The sequence below is a fragment of the Trichosurus vulpecula genome, chromosome 1 (genome assembly GCF_011100635.1).
Source record: "Trichosurus vulpecula isolate mTriVul1 chromosome 1, mTriVul1.pri, whole genome shotgun sequence".
In the NCBI taxonomy this organism is placed as follows: domain Eukaryota; kingdom Metazoa; phylum Chordata; class Mammalia; order Diprotodontia; family Phalangeridae; genus Trichosurus; species Trichosurus vulpecula.
In genome coordinates, this window is record NC_050573.1 from 337,502,871 (window position 1) to 337,519,271 (window position 16,401).

The following is a 16,401-nucleotide window of genomic DNA, read 5'->3' on the forward strand; positions in this document are numbered from 1 at the left end:
GTCTTGAAATAAGATTCAACTTCCAATTTCAGCAAGGAAAATAGTACTTTCACACCTAGCTTCAAAGGGTCAATATTTGGCCCTGATAGTTTTCCTCTCCCTATAGTTAAATATCAGAATTATTTTCATAAACATTTGCTGAATTGAATCAACAGGAAGAATTTATGAAATATCAGTTATGTTTCCAGCACTATCTTGACACTCAAGGACACAAAAAAGGAATAACCAAGAGCCATTCCTCAAAGATAAGTGGTCAAAAGATAGGAACAGTTTTTGAAAGAACTGCAAGTTATAAATTACATTAATTGCCATTTGGAAACTTGCTCCAAATCAATAATAATAAGAGAAATGCAAATTAAAACAACTCTGAGTCTTTACCTGTCACCCTGAAAATTGACCAAGAAAAAAAAATGAGGACAGTCAGTGCTGGAGAAGTTCTGGGAAGAAAGGAATACTCATACACTGTTGGTAGAGCTGAATGATCCATCCATCCATTTTGGCTGTCCATTTGGAATTATGCAAATATGTGACATCACTGTTTATACCTTTTGACCCAATAAATCCCTCTACTAGATGTATACCCCAGGAAGTTCAAAGATGAAAACAAAATCATTTCAGCAGGACTCTTTGTAGTAAAGTAATAATTCCTGTTATGATAGAAAGGAGAAAAATCGCAAGAAGGAACCTGAGCTCTGAGGGACTGAGAAAACAAAAAAGAAATGGTGCTAGAGAACAGATAAGGGAACATAGTAGTCTCTCTTTGTCAGAAGTGAGGGGGAGATGTACAAAAGGAGAATGTCAGAGCGATTATCAGGTAGTTCTGTTCACTCGTTTTTTTTTTTTGTTACAAAAAATAGTTCAGTAGGGGAGAGGGCGGGACAGTGGTATAGACCTAGAAATAACTGTGATGTAAAAATAAAAGGCACCAATAAAACACTCTTTTAAAAGTAAAAAAAAAAAAAAAGTATTTGCACAAACAACCAATGTAGCTAAAATTAAAAGAGAAAAAGGTGAATGGGAAAAAGTCTTTTCACCAAGTTTCTTTGATAAAGGTCTAATTTTTAATATTTATAGGGAACTAATTCAAATTGGTTAAGAAATAAGAACTATCCCTTTAATTGGTAAACAGTTAAAGAATATGAACAGGTTTCAGAAGAAGAAAGCCAAGCTATATTGTATTCTTAAACCATTACCTGGTATTCTACATCACTAATAATTAGGGAAATGCAAATCAGAAAAACCTTGAGGTACTATCTCATACCTTTACAATTCAAATCTGGCCTCAGACACTTACTAGCTATGTAACCCTCGGTAAGTTACTAACCCTGTTTGCCTCAGTTTCCTCATCTGTAAAGCGGGCTGGAGAAGGAAGTGGTAAACCATTCTAGTATCTTTGCTAAGAAAACCTCAAATGGGGTCACAAAGAGTCAGACACAACTGAAACAAATGAACAACTTTTACCCATTAGACTGGCTATAGCAACAGAAAAGGAAAATGACAAAGGCTGGAGGAGCTGTGGGAAAACAGGCACTTACAGCCATTCTGGAAAGTCGTCTGGAACTATGTCCAAAAAGTCATTAAGCTGTGCATATATCATCTTGACCTAGCAATACTGCTACTAGGTCAATACACCTAAAATTCAAAGAGGAAAGGATCCATGTGTACAAAAAATTTTGTAGCAACTCTTATTTATAGGGGCAAAAAAAACCTGGAAACTGAGGGGGTGCCCATCAATTAGGCAATGGCTGGACAAATTATGGTCTATGAAGATAATGGAATACTATTGTGCTTTAAGAAATAGCAAAAGGGATGGTTTTAGGGAAACCTGGGACTGATGAACCAATGCAGAGAGAAGTGAGCAGAAGCAGAATAATTTATATAATAAAAACAATATTGTAAAAACAAACAAGTTTTACAGACTTAAGGCGGCTAATCAACACAATGACCAACCAGAGGACTCGATAAAAAAGGCTACTCAATTCCTGATGGGCAGGTGACAGACTCAAGACTGCAGACTGAAACATATATACATTTTTTTTCCTGGACATGGTCAATGTAGGAATTTGTTTTGCTTTACTACAAATATTTATATAGTGCTTTGTTTTTCCTTCTTTTTTAGTAGGGTCAAGGGGAAGAGGGAAAGAAGAGAGATTCTGGTTAACTGAAAAAAAATTTGATTTAAAAATAAACATGGGACACCAGAAGAAAAAGATGATATTCTGAAAAGCATCTTAAAATATTTAATCTCTTAAAGTATTTCAATTTTTAGGTATGTAACATTTCGAAATATTTTAAATTTTTATAAGAGGAAATCTGAAACATACCAGCATTATATCCTGATTCTTGAGCCAGACAGGAAGATCAGTTGATTGGCTCATTGCCTGGAACAAGGTTGCCCTGAGAGCACAGTAATTATCACCTCGGACTCTCCTTATAGAGGTAAATTTCTGAGAAACTTCTTCATAGCCCTGTGTGAAATTGTCAAAGAAACCAAGACAGCCATTACTAAGTTCAGGTGGCTTTGAAAGTTTTATTCATAAAGGAAAAATTCACCCCAGGCCTCAAAACTCACAGATGGTTCTTTAAACAACCAAATCTCCCCAAAAGGAGGAGGGAGAAGAGGGAAGGGAAATTTAGTCTAATTCTCCCTACAGAGAATTAAAAAATGCTTTTATAAAAAAACTAAAATGTAATTTTTCCCCAGTTCAATCAACATTTTTAAGCACTTCTCATGTACAAAGAATTGGGTAGGTGCTGGGGAGAAACAATCTTCTGTGGAGCTTACAGTCTAAAATAACACAGACAACTACAATACGTAATATTATAGGATAACTATTGAGAAGTTTTCCAAACAAAAGATGATGTCAGGGCAGAGGAGGAGGGTTGTTTGTTAGCAGCATTAGGTGAGAGGATATGGGGAGACTTCATGATAAAGTGACATGATAAAGTGTAAGAGATAAGCAGTGCTTTACCAGGCAAGAAGTGAATTTCCTGCTGGGCAACGTGGTTTTCAATGTCTGCTCAAAGAAAGCACACAAATTCACCTGCAGAAATCACTTTTTCCAAGAACTAAATTCAAGGGTTAATTTATTGCTTGAGCCCTCATAATAAAGAAAACTGGAGAGCAAGGCAGAGAAAGTCTTCAACCATGGTATGCGAAAAACAAAGAAGCCATGCCCAAATGAACATTCTGGGCAACAAGCAGCCAGATGAAAAAGAAACAGCATCTGGCTAGGAGTCAGGAGAGTTCTAGTCCTGGATTCACTAATAAAAATGTGGGTGACTTTGGCCAAGTCACCTTTCTAGACTTCATTTTCCTTCTCTGTGAGATGAAGGTGGAAGAAAAGATATTTGCTGTGAAGTGCCCTCCAGCTTCAGTATTTTCTGGCCCTCTCCAGGGTCAGAGGATATGACATCAAACCAGACATCAGCAAAGCTGTTTCTTCAGGGGGCTAAAATAATATGGACCAGATATCTGCTTTCTGATTATCTAAACTCATGCAGGGCTAGAGCACAGAAAATCTTTTTAAATGGCCATTTTATAAGTCTATCAAGCTGCCTTTCTCAAATACCAGTTTCTCAATTGCATCTCTGGCAGATCACAGTCTGCATAGGGCTCTATTCTCTAACAAGTCCCTATGGTACAGATATTTATGCTATTGATTAAACTTGAAGTCATGGGCTTTAAATATGCAGGTGTGCAGTAAGAAAAAAAAAATTTCTCCATCTGCCCTGAAAGTTTAAGAGGCAGATTTATATTCTTGCCCAGAGGGAAAAACCAATTCACTTTAGCTGAGTGTGGGCAGCAGGGGTGCCTGCAGACAAAGTCAAAATTTTCCCTCATAAAAAAGGACTCTGAATCTTCTCAAGCATATATGCATGTATATTTGGATAAATTCCCAGAGTTCTAGCATGGAAGAAACTATTTTAGCCAGAAAAAAAATATTAGAGCAGATGTCAGCAACTGATTGTCATATCTGGAAGGGACCTTCATATGGCCCATGCAGAAATGTACAATTTTAAAAAGAATAGCATCCTGCTGACTTAGTTCCAAAATACATTCTGCCCCTGAATCAAGCAGTTGAATGGACTGTCCTGTCAAAAAGAGTCATTTAGAACACCACTTGAATGGTGAAAGAAACCTGCCAAGCAGGACTGGTTTTGTTTTCATGTAAGTGATGCTGAACTACATCATCTTAACAGTGACAAGGGAAAAAGTGCCAAAAGTTTCTCAACACAAATAGTAATTTGTGGCCAGCAGCCAATGGCTCTTCTCTAATGATGAGATATGGAGCAGTCCTACAATATGCACCCAACCAGAAAACAAGCTCCTCTGAGGGCAAGGGACTATGTTCTATACTATTTTTGTATCATCCACAGGACCTACTACTGGGCACACAGATGTCGTCCAACCAATACTTATTCAATTGGAACTGAAGTGGCACAACCCATCAAAATAGTACCCAGGATACAAGGATCACTTGCCCATACCCTACAATCCCAGGTAACATGAGGACTGTCCAATCTAAGAGTTAGCCTCATATGACTGGCAGTCATAAGAGATGTACTTTTAGATTTAAGCCACTACTTCTCTTTGAGGAGTAACTACCCTCCAAAAGAAGACAGGAGGATCTGAGTTTCCCCTGATCCTCGTTCCTAATTACTCTAAGGAAGGACCTGGGGGACCCTGGTTCAGCCCATGTCTCATAGGGCTCCTAATAATGACTAGGTCCGTGAGGAGAAAAGTATGTGTCTTATTCCAGAGATTTCCTGGATTTGCAGGACTGGCCTATAAGCAGTCCACTCAAAGCTTTCATAACCTTCTCAAGGTCCAGTAATAGAAATCGGGAGCCGCCAAGTCCCTTTATATTACAACAGCAGAATGTCCTTCTCTTGCTAAGTCCTGAACCATGGAGAAAAGCAGTGTTCTCAGGCTGGTCTAACCTAAACCTAAGTGGGAAATCAATCTTTCAATAAAAATAATTAATTTATAAACTAGAAGCAGTCTGATGAGTTGGTACCAACCAGATATTCAGAATGCAACTAGGACCAAATTCCATATATCTTGTTGGACTCTGTTTCCTCACCCCTAAAATCAAGGCAATAATATTCTCAGAAATAATCTAAAACCTATTTACCTTAAAGAACTTCTGAAAACAGGAAGAGCTGCATGACTATCAATGAAAACATGAACTAGCACACACATGCATGTATACATGCATGAACATGTGCTTAGTTTTTAATCACACCTTTTTCATCCGTTTTGCCATTTGAGTATTTCCTCTCCACTCTTTTTTGCAATAGTCCATGATGTCCATTTCAGGGGCCACACTTAACTTGGGCTCTGTTAAGGAACAAATACAAAACAATAATAATCGAGAAAACATAAAACAAAGAAGCAATGTCATAACAAAGGCAACAATCCACTCTTTCAACAAAATGATGCTGTTTTCCTTATCCCAGGAGAAAGGTATGGCTATAACATGATAAAGAAAGAAACAGAAATCTGTCATAAGCATTTCTTATATCTATTTCATAAAATAGAGGATTTCTGAATAGCATCATGATATTAAAGCTATTAACAAAATTCTTAAAACTGCTTTCAAGAAAAGATGGACTCCAGATCTGACAGTGATATAGTAAAGGGTATCTCAGATCTTTAACCTATTAAAGCTATAAGACTTTTGGGACACCCTGTATACACATAGGGGCAGCTAAGGGGTACAGTGGATAGAATGCCAGGCCTGGAGTCAGGAAAACTCATCTCCCTGAGTTCAAGTCTGGCCTCAGACAATTAATTAGCTGTGTGACCCTGGGCAAGTCACTTAACCCTGATCACCTGAGTTTCCTTATCTGTAAAATGAGCTGGAGAAGGAAATGGCAAACTGCTTCAGTATCTTTGCCAAGAAAACTCCAAATGGGGTCACAAAGACTCAAACGTGACTGAAAGCAACTTAACAGCAATGTACACATCAGTAATATTTCTGTGCTTTATAGTCACATCTTGTATATATGGTCTACAAAAGCAAAGTAAGGTTTCATAATGCAACAAGGAAATTGATTTGTCTCATTATGACAGGGTGTTTGTAGCATATCCAGAACTAAGGTGATGTCACAGACCTAAGGAAGAAAAATAAGGCTACCAATCCCTCAGATCCTTCCCCAAGCCACAGACCTGGCCAAAACAACTACAAGGGAGCTGCCTTCCTTCTACTTTCTTCTTCACGTGGTTCTTGCCACCACCTACTGTTGCTTCTGGGACTGCTGATAGTCCCCAGAAGCAGTGCCTGCATGGCCCCCTAACATTATCTCTGTGTACCTGAAGCCAATGAGTAGGACATGAACCACCTCATCCTATCCAGTGGAAGCTTCTTCCAGCCATCACAGAAGAGGTAGTGGGGTTTGAGGTCCCATGGTTGAGGGAACAAGTTTGGATCCATTTTTAGAGATTAAGATTGGACCCATGGCTTAAACAAAATCATGAAACAATGAATGGTAATACTGTATCGTACATTTTATGCGCAAAAATCTTCCTTCTTGGAAATTCCTCAAATTTTTAAAATGAAAAGTATACAAATATAAGTACCTAGCCAGTGTAACTCAAATGAAACATACATTTAAAACAATGTACTCTTCTGCTACTGAGAGATCAAATACATAATTGAGTCAAAGTTGCTTTCAACTGATGATAAATGATGTGAATAAAGGCATTTCGAAAATCTACTTGTACCCAAATTAAACTTTCTTATGGAAGAACTCTTTTCCCTGACACCCTTCAATTGCTCAAACTAATTCAAATGGCACAATAATAAATGCAAGATTAAAAAAGTGTGAGTGTTATGACTGTTTAGAAGCTAGTAGATGGCAGAATGGATAAACTGCTTGATCTGAATTCAGGAAGAGCTGGCTTCAAACATAGCCTCAGACAATCAGGAGCTTTGTGACCCAGGGAAAGTCACAACCTCTCTCAGCCTCAGTTTCCTTATCTTAAAATGTGGAGAATAATAGACCTACCCTACCCCGCCAAGTTGTTGTGGGGACAAAATGAGAAAATATTTGTGAAGCACTGTGCAAAACCTTAAAGCATTATGAAAATGCTAGCTATTGTTGTTTGTTCATTCATTCAGTCAATAAATATTTATTAAGCATCTGTTGTGTATCAGGCACTGAGGTAAGTGCTAGCAATAAAAAGGGAAAAAAAAGTTCCTGCCCTCAAGGAGCTCACAATCTAATGAAAATTTATACATATGTATAAGTACTTTGTGAAACTACATGTGAATTCTATAATTTGTTCTGCAAATATGAGGTGTTATGTATGAATAAAATTTCAAACGTACCTGATAACCCTCTTTCACGTACCAGTAATTCTTTCTCCTTTTCTATTTCATCTTCAGCACGATACATGTCCTCCTCCCTGAAAGAACATCAAATAGGACATTTCAAGCACTCTTCCTTTTTATGTCATATATACTAGTATTTGCTTTTTTAAAAATGCATTAAAAACTTTCTAGTTCTTTTATTTTAAATGATAATATTGAAGGCAGCTAGATGGTACAGCAGAGAATGTTCGGGACAATTCTTATACTTTAATAAATACCTTGAAATACAATCATCTGTGTTGGTGCCTTCCCCCATCTTCAACAGCCAACAGTGAGCTTCTTGAGGGCAATAATTGTTCTTCAGCTATTTTAAATCACATTTGAGTCTTCGTCACCCCATTTGGGGTTTTCTTGGCAAAGATACTGGAGCGGTTTGCCATTTCCTTCTCCAGCTCATTTTACAGATGAGGAAACTGAGGTAAGCAGGGTTAAGTGACTTGTCCAGGGTCTCATAGCTAGTTAAGTGTCTGAAGCCAGATTTGAACTCAAGGAGATAGGTTTTCCTGATTCCAGGCCTAGAACTCTGTCCACTGTACCACCTAACTCCCCATAAGGGCAATAATTACATGTTATTAAAACTATACACCAAACTCTGCATACTCTGTAATCCAGCAATAACACTACTAGGTCTATATCCCAAAGAGACCATAAAAAAGGGAAAAGGACCCATATGTACAAAAATATTTATAGCACCTCTTTTTGTGGTGGTAAAAAAAAATTGGAAATTGAGGGGATGACCATCAATTGGGGAATGGCTGAACAAGTTATTGTATATGATTGTGATGAAATATTATTGTGCTTTAAGAAATGATGAATAGGATGCTCTCAAAAAAACATGGAAAGACTTAGATGAACTGATGCTGAGTGAAGTGAGTAAAACCAGGAGAATACTGTACAATGATCAACTATGATAGACTTACCTCTTCTCAGCAATACAATGATCTAAGACAATTCCAAAAGACTCATGATAGAAAATGCTATCCATATCCAGAGAAAAAACTATGCAGTCTGAATGCAGATAGAAGCATACTATTTTCACTTTTTTTTTCTTTCTTGGGTTTTTTCCTTTTTGTTCTGATTGTTCTTTCACAACATGACTAATGAGGAAACGTTTAACATGACTGTACATGTATAACCTCTATCAGATTGTTTGCTGTCTTGGGAAGAGGGAAGAAGAGAAGGAAGAAAAATCTGGAACTCAAAATCTTACAAAAATGAAAGCTGAAAAGTATCTTTACATATAATTGGAAAAAAAATACTATTAAGGGCAAAAAACTTTTTTAAAAGAATGCTAAAAATTTTTGTTTACATGTAATTCAGAAAAATAAAATAAAAATTAAATGTAAAAAAAAAAAAACTATACATCTTTCCCAGTGCCCAAATTTCTCCACAAAGAATTTGCAACTCAACAATATTTTTAAAGTGGCTATGTGCCAGGCACTGAGAATATTAAGACAAAACTAGAACAGCCCCTGCCCTCATTTATATTCTGCTGGGCAGAAGCAACATTTCACAGAAATAGATTCAAAATACATACACAAAACAAGTGGAAATTTTAGGGAAGTAGACAAGGGGGAGCACCGCCAACTGAGGAGAGAGGATCAGAAAAGATTTACTGGAGGAAGTAGCATCTGAGCTGTGAGCTGAGTCTTGTAGGGATCTAGGGATTCCAGAAGACAGAAGTGAAAGGAGAGACAATTCCAGGTAGGGTGTGCAGCTTATACAAAGGTGGCACAGAGAGAGGAGATAAATTATACAGGGAACAGCAAACAGGCAGTTTGGCTGAATTACTGAGTATGTGAACACAAACTGTAACTAGATTGTGAAGGATTTTAAATGACTAACAGAGGAAAGTTTGCCTTTTAGCACAGAGGGCATAGGGACCGGAACTACAGAAGCTCCTGAAGCAAGGTGGCAATAGTCATATCTGTGCTTTAGGCATGTTAATTTAGCAGTTGTGTGAAGGACAGAGTGGAAGGAGGAAAGTTGAGAGATACAGATATCAATTAAAAGGCACTAATCCAGGGAACAATGGAAAGGAATCTGAACTGGTGGCCATGGGAGTAAATAACACGGAGTAGATAGGAAAAGTACTGAGAAGGCAGAATTGACGATATCTGACTTGGCAAAAGACTGGATGGCTATGGTATGTGAAGGAGAGTAAAGAATTAAGGATGACTCCAAAGTTGGAAACCCAGGTGACTAGGATGACAGTGGTCTAAATCAGGGCTTTCCAAAATATGGCCTGCAGTGCAATTTTATGCCACCCACCTGTGGGTTTTAACTTTCACAAGCAAAAAATAAAATAATAATTTGCAAGGAATGCATATTAGATTTTTTAAATTCCATCACTAATAAATAATCTCATGGATGTTAATTTTCTTTGGTGTTTTTAAGCAGTATTCTGGACAGAACATATCGCACGGAATTTTCAATTTGTGGGATGTGTTCCGTCTGTACGAGGCAGACTAGTCAGTATGCACCTACCTTTAAACTGTTGTGTAGCCCCCTTGTTGTTTTGTGTTTGCTTTCATGCTTCACGCCTTCGCCTGTCGCCCACTTTCTATTAGTGTACTGTATTTTTCATTCTGGGTGCAGCCCTCGAATAATTATTCTATTTTAATGTGGCCCTAAGAAAATCTAAAGTTGGACAGCCCTGGTCTAAATAATAATAGGAAAATTAGGAAAAGGAATGGATTGAGGAGGGTAAGAAAGGGGGGCTGGAGAATAGATGAGTTCCATTTTGGACATGTTGAATTGTAAAGCTAATTTGCCCACACTTGTAAAGTGTAGGCAGTTGGTGATAAAGGACTGAAGCTGAGGAGACATGCATAGCTCCAGAAAGTAGAACTAGAAACAATGGGTAAAAAGTTGCAGACACAGTTTTAGGCTCCAATGTAAGGAAAAAATTGAAAACAGCAGCTTCCCTCTCACTGGAATGACTATTTGTTTCATACATTATAGAAGACATTCTTGTTCTTGTGTGAGTAGGATCACAAGGCTTTCAAGGTCCCTTCCAACTCTGAGATCCAGTGATATTAAACAAGTAACGATAAAGACAAAGCTATGTAGATCAAGAAGGTACACCTAGATATAAAGACACCAGGAAGAAATGGTTTCCCTGATAAATGTTTGCTGTATTAGTAAGCTGCCTTTTATTTACAGTGATCTTTCTGAACTCCCTTCTTTTGCTTCATCCAGAATGAAACTGACTGGGTCTCTCAAAGGCCTTAAAAACAAAGCTAGTAAGTCTTTGAGTCAGACTTGGTATGCCTGTCAGAAAACCAGCCTAGCTAAGTTAGGACTAGTTCATCATCAGGTTGGCTGTAAAGTGATCAGTTTTTGTCCAGAGTAACTCAAAAAGAACATAGAATTCTAAGTGCTGTGATTTACATTAGAGGGGAGAATACCACACAGGAAAAATGATGGATCCCTGAATTACTGAAGTGTAGTTATATTTAGGTCTTATCCATCTATCAAAGACCCTAGGATGGAGCCTTGAGCATATTAAGATGCTCAATTAAATGTTAGTTACATGACAATTAATGAATCTGCCATTGGTGCAAGTTGTCACATTCAATGGAACAGAACAGAAAGGAGACCTTTTGCCACTCCACCCCTCCTTTTCTTAATCTATCTCTAAGTAAAAGTCACTTTTCACTTTCATAACATAATGACAGATATTAAAGAAAACCACTTATGTTGGGAACGAGGCAAGGGGAAGAAGGGTACTTTCCAAGAACAATGGCTCTGGTAAGATTTTAAGTATATGGTGTGATGTTGCCTCCTGACTCCATGCCAGGGTCAAAGCAAACAGAAACTAGATGGTCATAGGGGACTAGTGCAACAAAACTTAAAATAAAAGGTGACCTATGTGTTAGCCCCTCCCTTACAACTGGCTCTCAGAAGGCACAGTTCAGTTTTACCAAAAAAGAAAACAATTCCTATTATGAAAAACAGCCCTTTAAAATGTTTCATAAATGTACAGAATACCACTGTAGAATCATCCTCCTCTCATACGATTATAGATCTCATTCCAGGATAATTCTGTAGTTACCCTGGATGTGTGTTCTTTAAAATTAGGAGCTAACCAAAGTTCATTCATCAGGGTCACTGAATAGTCTGAGATGCCTGAATGGGGACCCAGCCAGTTGGGTAACTCAGCTCAAAGTCTCCCTCTCCTCCTCTCCAAAGGGAGATAAATTTTGATGACTGGAACATACCCAGTTAACATGAGAGTTTACTGGCTACATTTCTGCCTTCCTTTTTCTCCCTCCCCCTCCTCCTTGCTTTGGGTCTTTCTTACTTTCCCATATCACTCTGAAGCTCATAGATTGGACCACAATAGGTCCCTGTCCCAGCTCCACTTAATGGCTATAATTTGGGCCCTCCTGGCTCAGAGTGAATGTCAATAGTAACAGTTTCTCTTTTGACTGGCAACCCTGAGGGTCTTCTCCTCCGAGTTTGAGTTTTTTCTTTCTCTTTTTTCTCTTTAAAGGGACCACCCTTTGACTCACGTCTTAAAGACGCCTATTCACTGAATGGGCCTTACCTCACTGAAAGTGAGAACCTGAAAAAACCTTAGCCTGAAAGGGTCAGGGTTTCCCAATGCATCCTGGGCCACCTCCAGTTGTCCTGATGAATATTAGGTCACTGGACCCAGATGGCTCTGGAGGAGAAAGTGAGGCTGGTGACTATGCACAGCCCTCCCTCATTCAAATCAAAGTCAACTGCAAGTCATGTCATCATTTCCCTGATGTCATGGTCCTCTTTGAAAAGGAAGGACAAACACAACAAGGCAGGGTGACTAAATGTAAACAAGTTCCTACCACTAAACATTCATTCATATCTTCATGAAAACCTAGGAAGACGGAGTGAAGATAAATTGCACGGAATGATGGAAAGCTATCCATTTTCACATGTATGGAAAATGAGAGTAGAAAGTATTAAAGATAAAGGGAGAGAAAAAAAGAAAGCAAAATTAATAGGTAAGAAAGGCAGAGTTCACTGAAAATTCTCTTAGCAACTGATGTATTTCTCTTAGGCCTTGTGCATATGCTAATTCTCACGGCCACCAAATGGCATAAGAAAAATGTTAATATGGCCTTTATTAGTCTGCACTTAAAATTACCCCAGAACTATATATTTACCAGGAGAAGGGTATGTCTTAAGTTGAATTACTGCTGAATACCACAATCAATCAGCAAGATGCATATTTGTAAAATATTAATATGTATAAACTTAGGAGGAAATAAGTAATATTCTCACCAGGTGCCTCCAAAAACCTATAAAAATGGCTCTGAACAAAGTCTAGAACTGCAGAAACCACAAAATAGCAGAGAGAAGCAGGTTCTAGCCCAGGACAGCCTGGATGGTTGCTGGGTGAGGTCTATCGCATACGGAGCTGGAAATGGAGGGGAGCAGAGGGGAGCGGAGCCCAGCATGGGCGGCGGCAGAACCAACCAGACCAGGAGCCGGGAGGAACAGGCCCTAGCACCCTGAATCAGTGAGCTGCCGCAGTTACCAGACTTCTCAACCCACAAACACCAAAGACAACAGAGAAGGTTAGTGGGAAAAGCTGCGGGGCAGAGGGGATAGAGTGAAGGAGTTCGCAGTTCAATCACTGCGCCAGGGGCAGTAGAGGTGGTGCAGCTACAGAACTACAGCTGCAGTTGCTTCTGGCCCCAGGCCCACCTGCTGGGAGGAATTAAGTGGTGGATGAGAGCAAGAGTGCAGAGCCTACTTAAGATTTTTGTCAGGTCTGGGTTGGGGGTTCTTGGGGAAGGAGGAGTGCTGGTGTGGCAGAGCTGGCTGTATAGAAACACCTCTGAAAACAACAGCGCATCCCCTCAAGCTTGGAACAAAGTACTCTTTACTCTACAAGCAGTCATACCCTGACAAAAAACTCAAGGGTCACGTAAGTTGGCTGGGAACATGGCCAGGCAGTGAAAATGGACTCAGATTCATTCTCAGACTTTGGAATCTTTCTTTGGTGACAAAGAAGACCAAAACATACAGACAGAAGACGTCAATAAAGTCAAAGAGCCTACAACAAAAGCCTCCAAGAAAAACATGAACTGGTCTCAGGCCATGGAAGAGCTCAAAAAGGATTTGGAAAAGCAAATTAGAGAAGTAGAGGAAAAATTGGGAAGAGAAATGAGAAAGATGCGAGAAAACCATGAAAAACAAGTCAATGACTTGCCAAAGGAGAACCAAAAAAATACTGAAAAATACACTGAAGAAAACAACACCTTACAAAATAGACTAAGTCAAATGGCAAAAGAGCTCCAAAAAGCCAATGAGGAAAAGAATGCCTTGAAAGGCAGAATTAGCCAAATGGAAAAGGAGGTCCAAAAGACCACGGAAGAAAATACTACCTTAAAAATTAGACTGGAGCGAGTGGAAGCTAGTGACTTTAGGAGAAATCAAGATATTATAAAACAGAACCAAAGGAATGAAAAAGTGGAAGACAATGTCAAATATCTCATTAGAAAAACCACTGACCTGGAAAATAGATCCAGGAGAGATAATTTAAAAATTATTGGACTACCTGAAAGCCATGATCAAAAAAAGAGCCTAGATATCATCTTTCAAGAAATAACCAAGTAGAACTGCCCTGATATTCTAGAGCCACACGGCAAAACAGAAATTGAAAGAATCCACAGATCGCCTCCTCAAATAGATCCCAAAAAGAAAACTCCTAGGAATATTGTCGCCAAATTCCAGAGCTCCCAGATCAAGGAGAAAATACTGCAAGCAGCCAGAAAGAAACAATTTGAGTATAGTGGAAACACAATCAGGATAACATAAGATCTAGAAGCTTCTACATTAAGGGATTGAAGGGCTTAGAATATGATATTCCGGAGGTCAGTGGAGCTAGGATTAAAACCAAGAATCACCTACCCAGCAAAACTGAGTATCATGCACCAAGGCAAAATATTGACTTTCAATAAAATAGAGGACTTTCAAGCTTTCTCAGTGAAAAGACCAAAGCTGAATAGAAAATTTGACTTTCAAACGCAAGAATCAAGAGAAGCATGAAAAGGTAAACAAGAAAAAGAAATCACAAAGGACTTACTAAAGTTGAACTGTTTTGTTTACATTCCTATATGGAAAGATGATGTGTATGATTCAGGAGATCTCGGTATTAGGGTAGCTGAAGGGAATATGCATATATACATACATATATACATACATACATACACACACACACACACACACACACACATATATATATGTGTGTGTATGTATATACGTATGTGTGTGTATATATATATAAACAGAGGGCACAGGGTTAGTTGAATATGAAGGGATGATATCTAAAAAAAATCAAATTAAGGGATAAGAAAGGAATATATTGAGAGAAGGAGAAAGGGAGAGATATAATGGGGTAAATTATCTTGCATAAAAGTGGCAAGAAAAAGCAGTTCTGTAGGAAGGGAAGAGGGGGCAGGTGAGGGGGAATGAGTGAATCTTGCTCTCATCAGATCTGACCTGAGGAGGGAATACCATACACACTCAATTGGGTATCTTACCCCACAGGAAAGAAGATAAAAAAAAGGGGGGATGATAGAAGGGAGGGCAGATGGGGGAGGAGATAATTAAAAACAAACACTTTCAAAAAGGGACAGGGTCAAGGGAGAAAATTCAATAAAGGGGAATAGGTTAGGAAGGAGCAAAATATAGTTAGTCTTTCACAACATGAGTACTGTGGAAGGGTTATACATAACGATACGCATGTGGCCTATGTTGTATTGCTTGCCTTCTTAGGGAGGGTGGGTGGAGAGGGAAGAGGGGAGAGAATTTGGAACTCAAAGTTTTAAAAACAGATGTTCAAAAACAAAAAAAAAGTTTTTGCATGCAACCAGGAAATAAGATACACAGGCAATGGGGCATAGAAGTTTATCTTGCCCTACAAGAAAGAAAGGGAAAAGGGGATGGGACGGGAGTGGGGTGACAGAAGGGAGGGCTGACTGGGGAACAGGGCAACCAGAATATACGCCATTTTGGAGTGGGAGGGTAGAAATGGGGAGAAAATTCGTAATTCAAACTCTTGTGAAAATCAATGCTGAAAACTAAATACATTAAATAAATTAAATTTAAAAAGAAAACCTAAAAAAAATGTAATATTCTCTATTTCTAAAGTTAAAAGAATACAATCAACTGACAAAAAAGCACAGGACAAAGGAGGGAAGAAGGAAATAAAAATTCTACCACTGAAAATGGGGATAATTTTCTGAATTGAAAACATTTTCTTTGCTTAGTACTGCTGTCAATTTGAGCTTTGGGGGTTTGTTTGGGGTTTCTTTGGAGAGACTCAAAACAGTTTGAGTACAGAACAAGGAGAAACTCATATTACAGCATAAGATAAAGACAGGTAGATAAAAAAACAAATCTAGGACCAGAAAATGTTGTACCAACTTGGAAAAGCTTGTTTGACCTTCATATACACATGCCAATTGTCTCCATAGCTCCTTGCTAACATAGCTCCCAAACCCAACTCCTCTCTTTCAGTAGGTTGGAAAGTAGATAAGAAATGTCTACAAGATTAAGAAGGATGGTAAACTCCATTTTGTGGGTATCTTTGAGATTTAATAAGATGTGATTCATGAACAGAATTTGGAAATAAAAAGGCCTATCATATTCAAAAGGAATAATAAATTAGCAAAAGGAGCAACGGAACAGCATTATATACCAAAAGAATACACATGAGAAAAGCCATGAACTGAAAAGGATAAGTATGGTATATAACACTTGTGGAAAAGGAATAAACAAAAATTATGTTATGGTGACTACTGACCACCAGGCCAGAAGGAGAAAATGGATGACTTCATGAAACAGACTGCAAACTCTGCAAAGAGATATAACAAGGATGGAAGACTTCTGTCTGGACATATATTGGAGTTTTCTGGCAGTTAAAAGTAAACCAGCAAAATTTTTCTATGCTTTAATAATAATATCAGTTTTTTAAAAGGTAGAGGAAGTGATGCAGGGAACTGCTATTCTAGACCTGACTGACCAC

At 38.4% G+C, this 16,401-nt stretch overlaps 1 protein-coding gene across 3 annotated transcripts in view; it reads right to left on the minus strand.

The window, feature by feature from the left end:
- Positions 1-16,401, minus strand: part of OTULIN (OTU deubiquitinase with linear linkage specificity) — an 89,834-nt gene that overhangs the window by 24,089 nt on the left and 49,344 nt on the right. For all 3 annotated transcript variants that reach the window (XM_036758838.1, XM_036758828.1, XM_036758846.1), the window contains exons 2-4: positions 7,338-7,414; positions 5,250-5,344; positions 2,325-2,468 (exon numbers count right to left, since the gene is read on the minus strand). In XM_036758838.1, coding sequence (XP_036614733.1) covers positions 2,325-2,468; positions 5,250-5,344; positions 7,338-7,404 — 306 coding nt within the window. In that variant the 5' untranslated portion in view covers positions 7,405-7,414. The remainder of the gene's footprint in view (positions 1-2,324; positions 2,469-5,249; positions 5,345-7,337; positions 7,415-16,401) is intronic.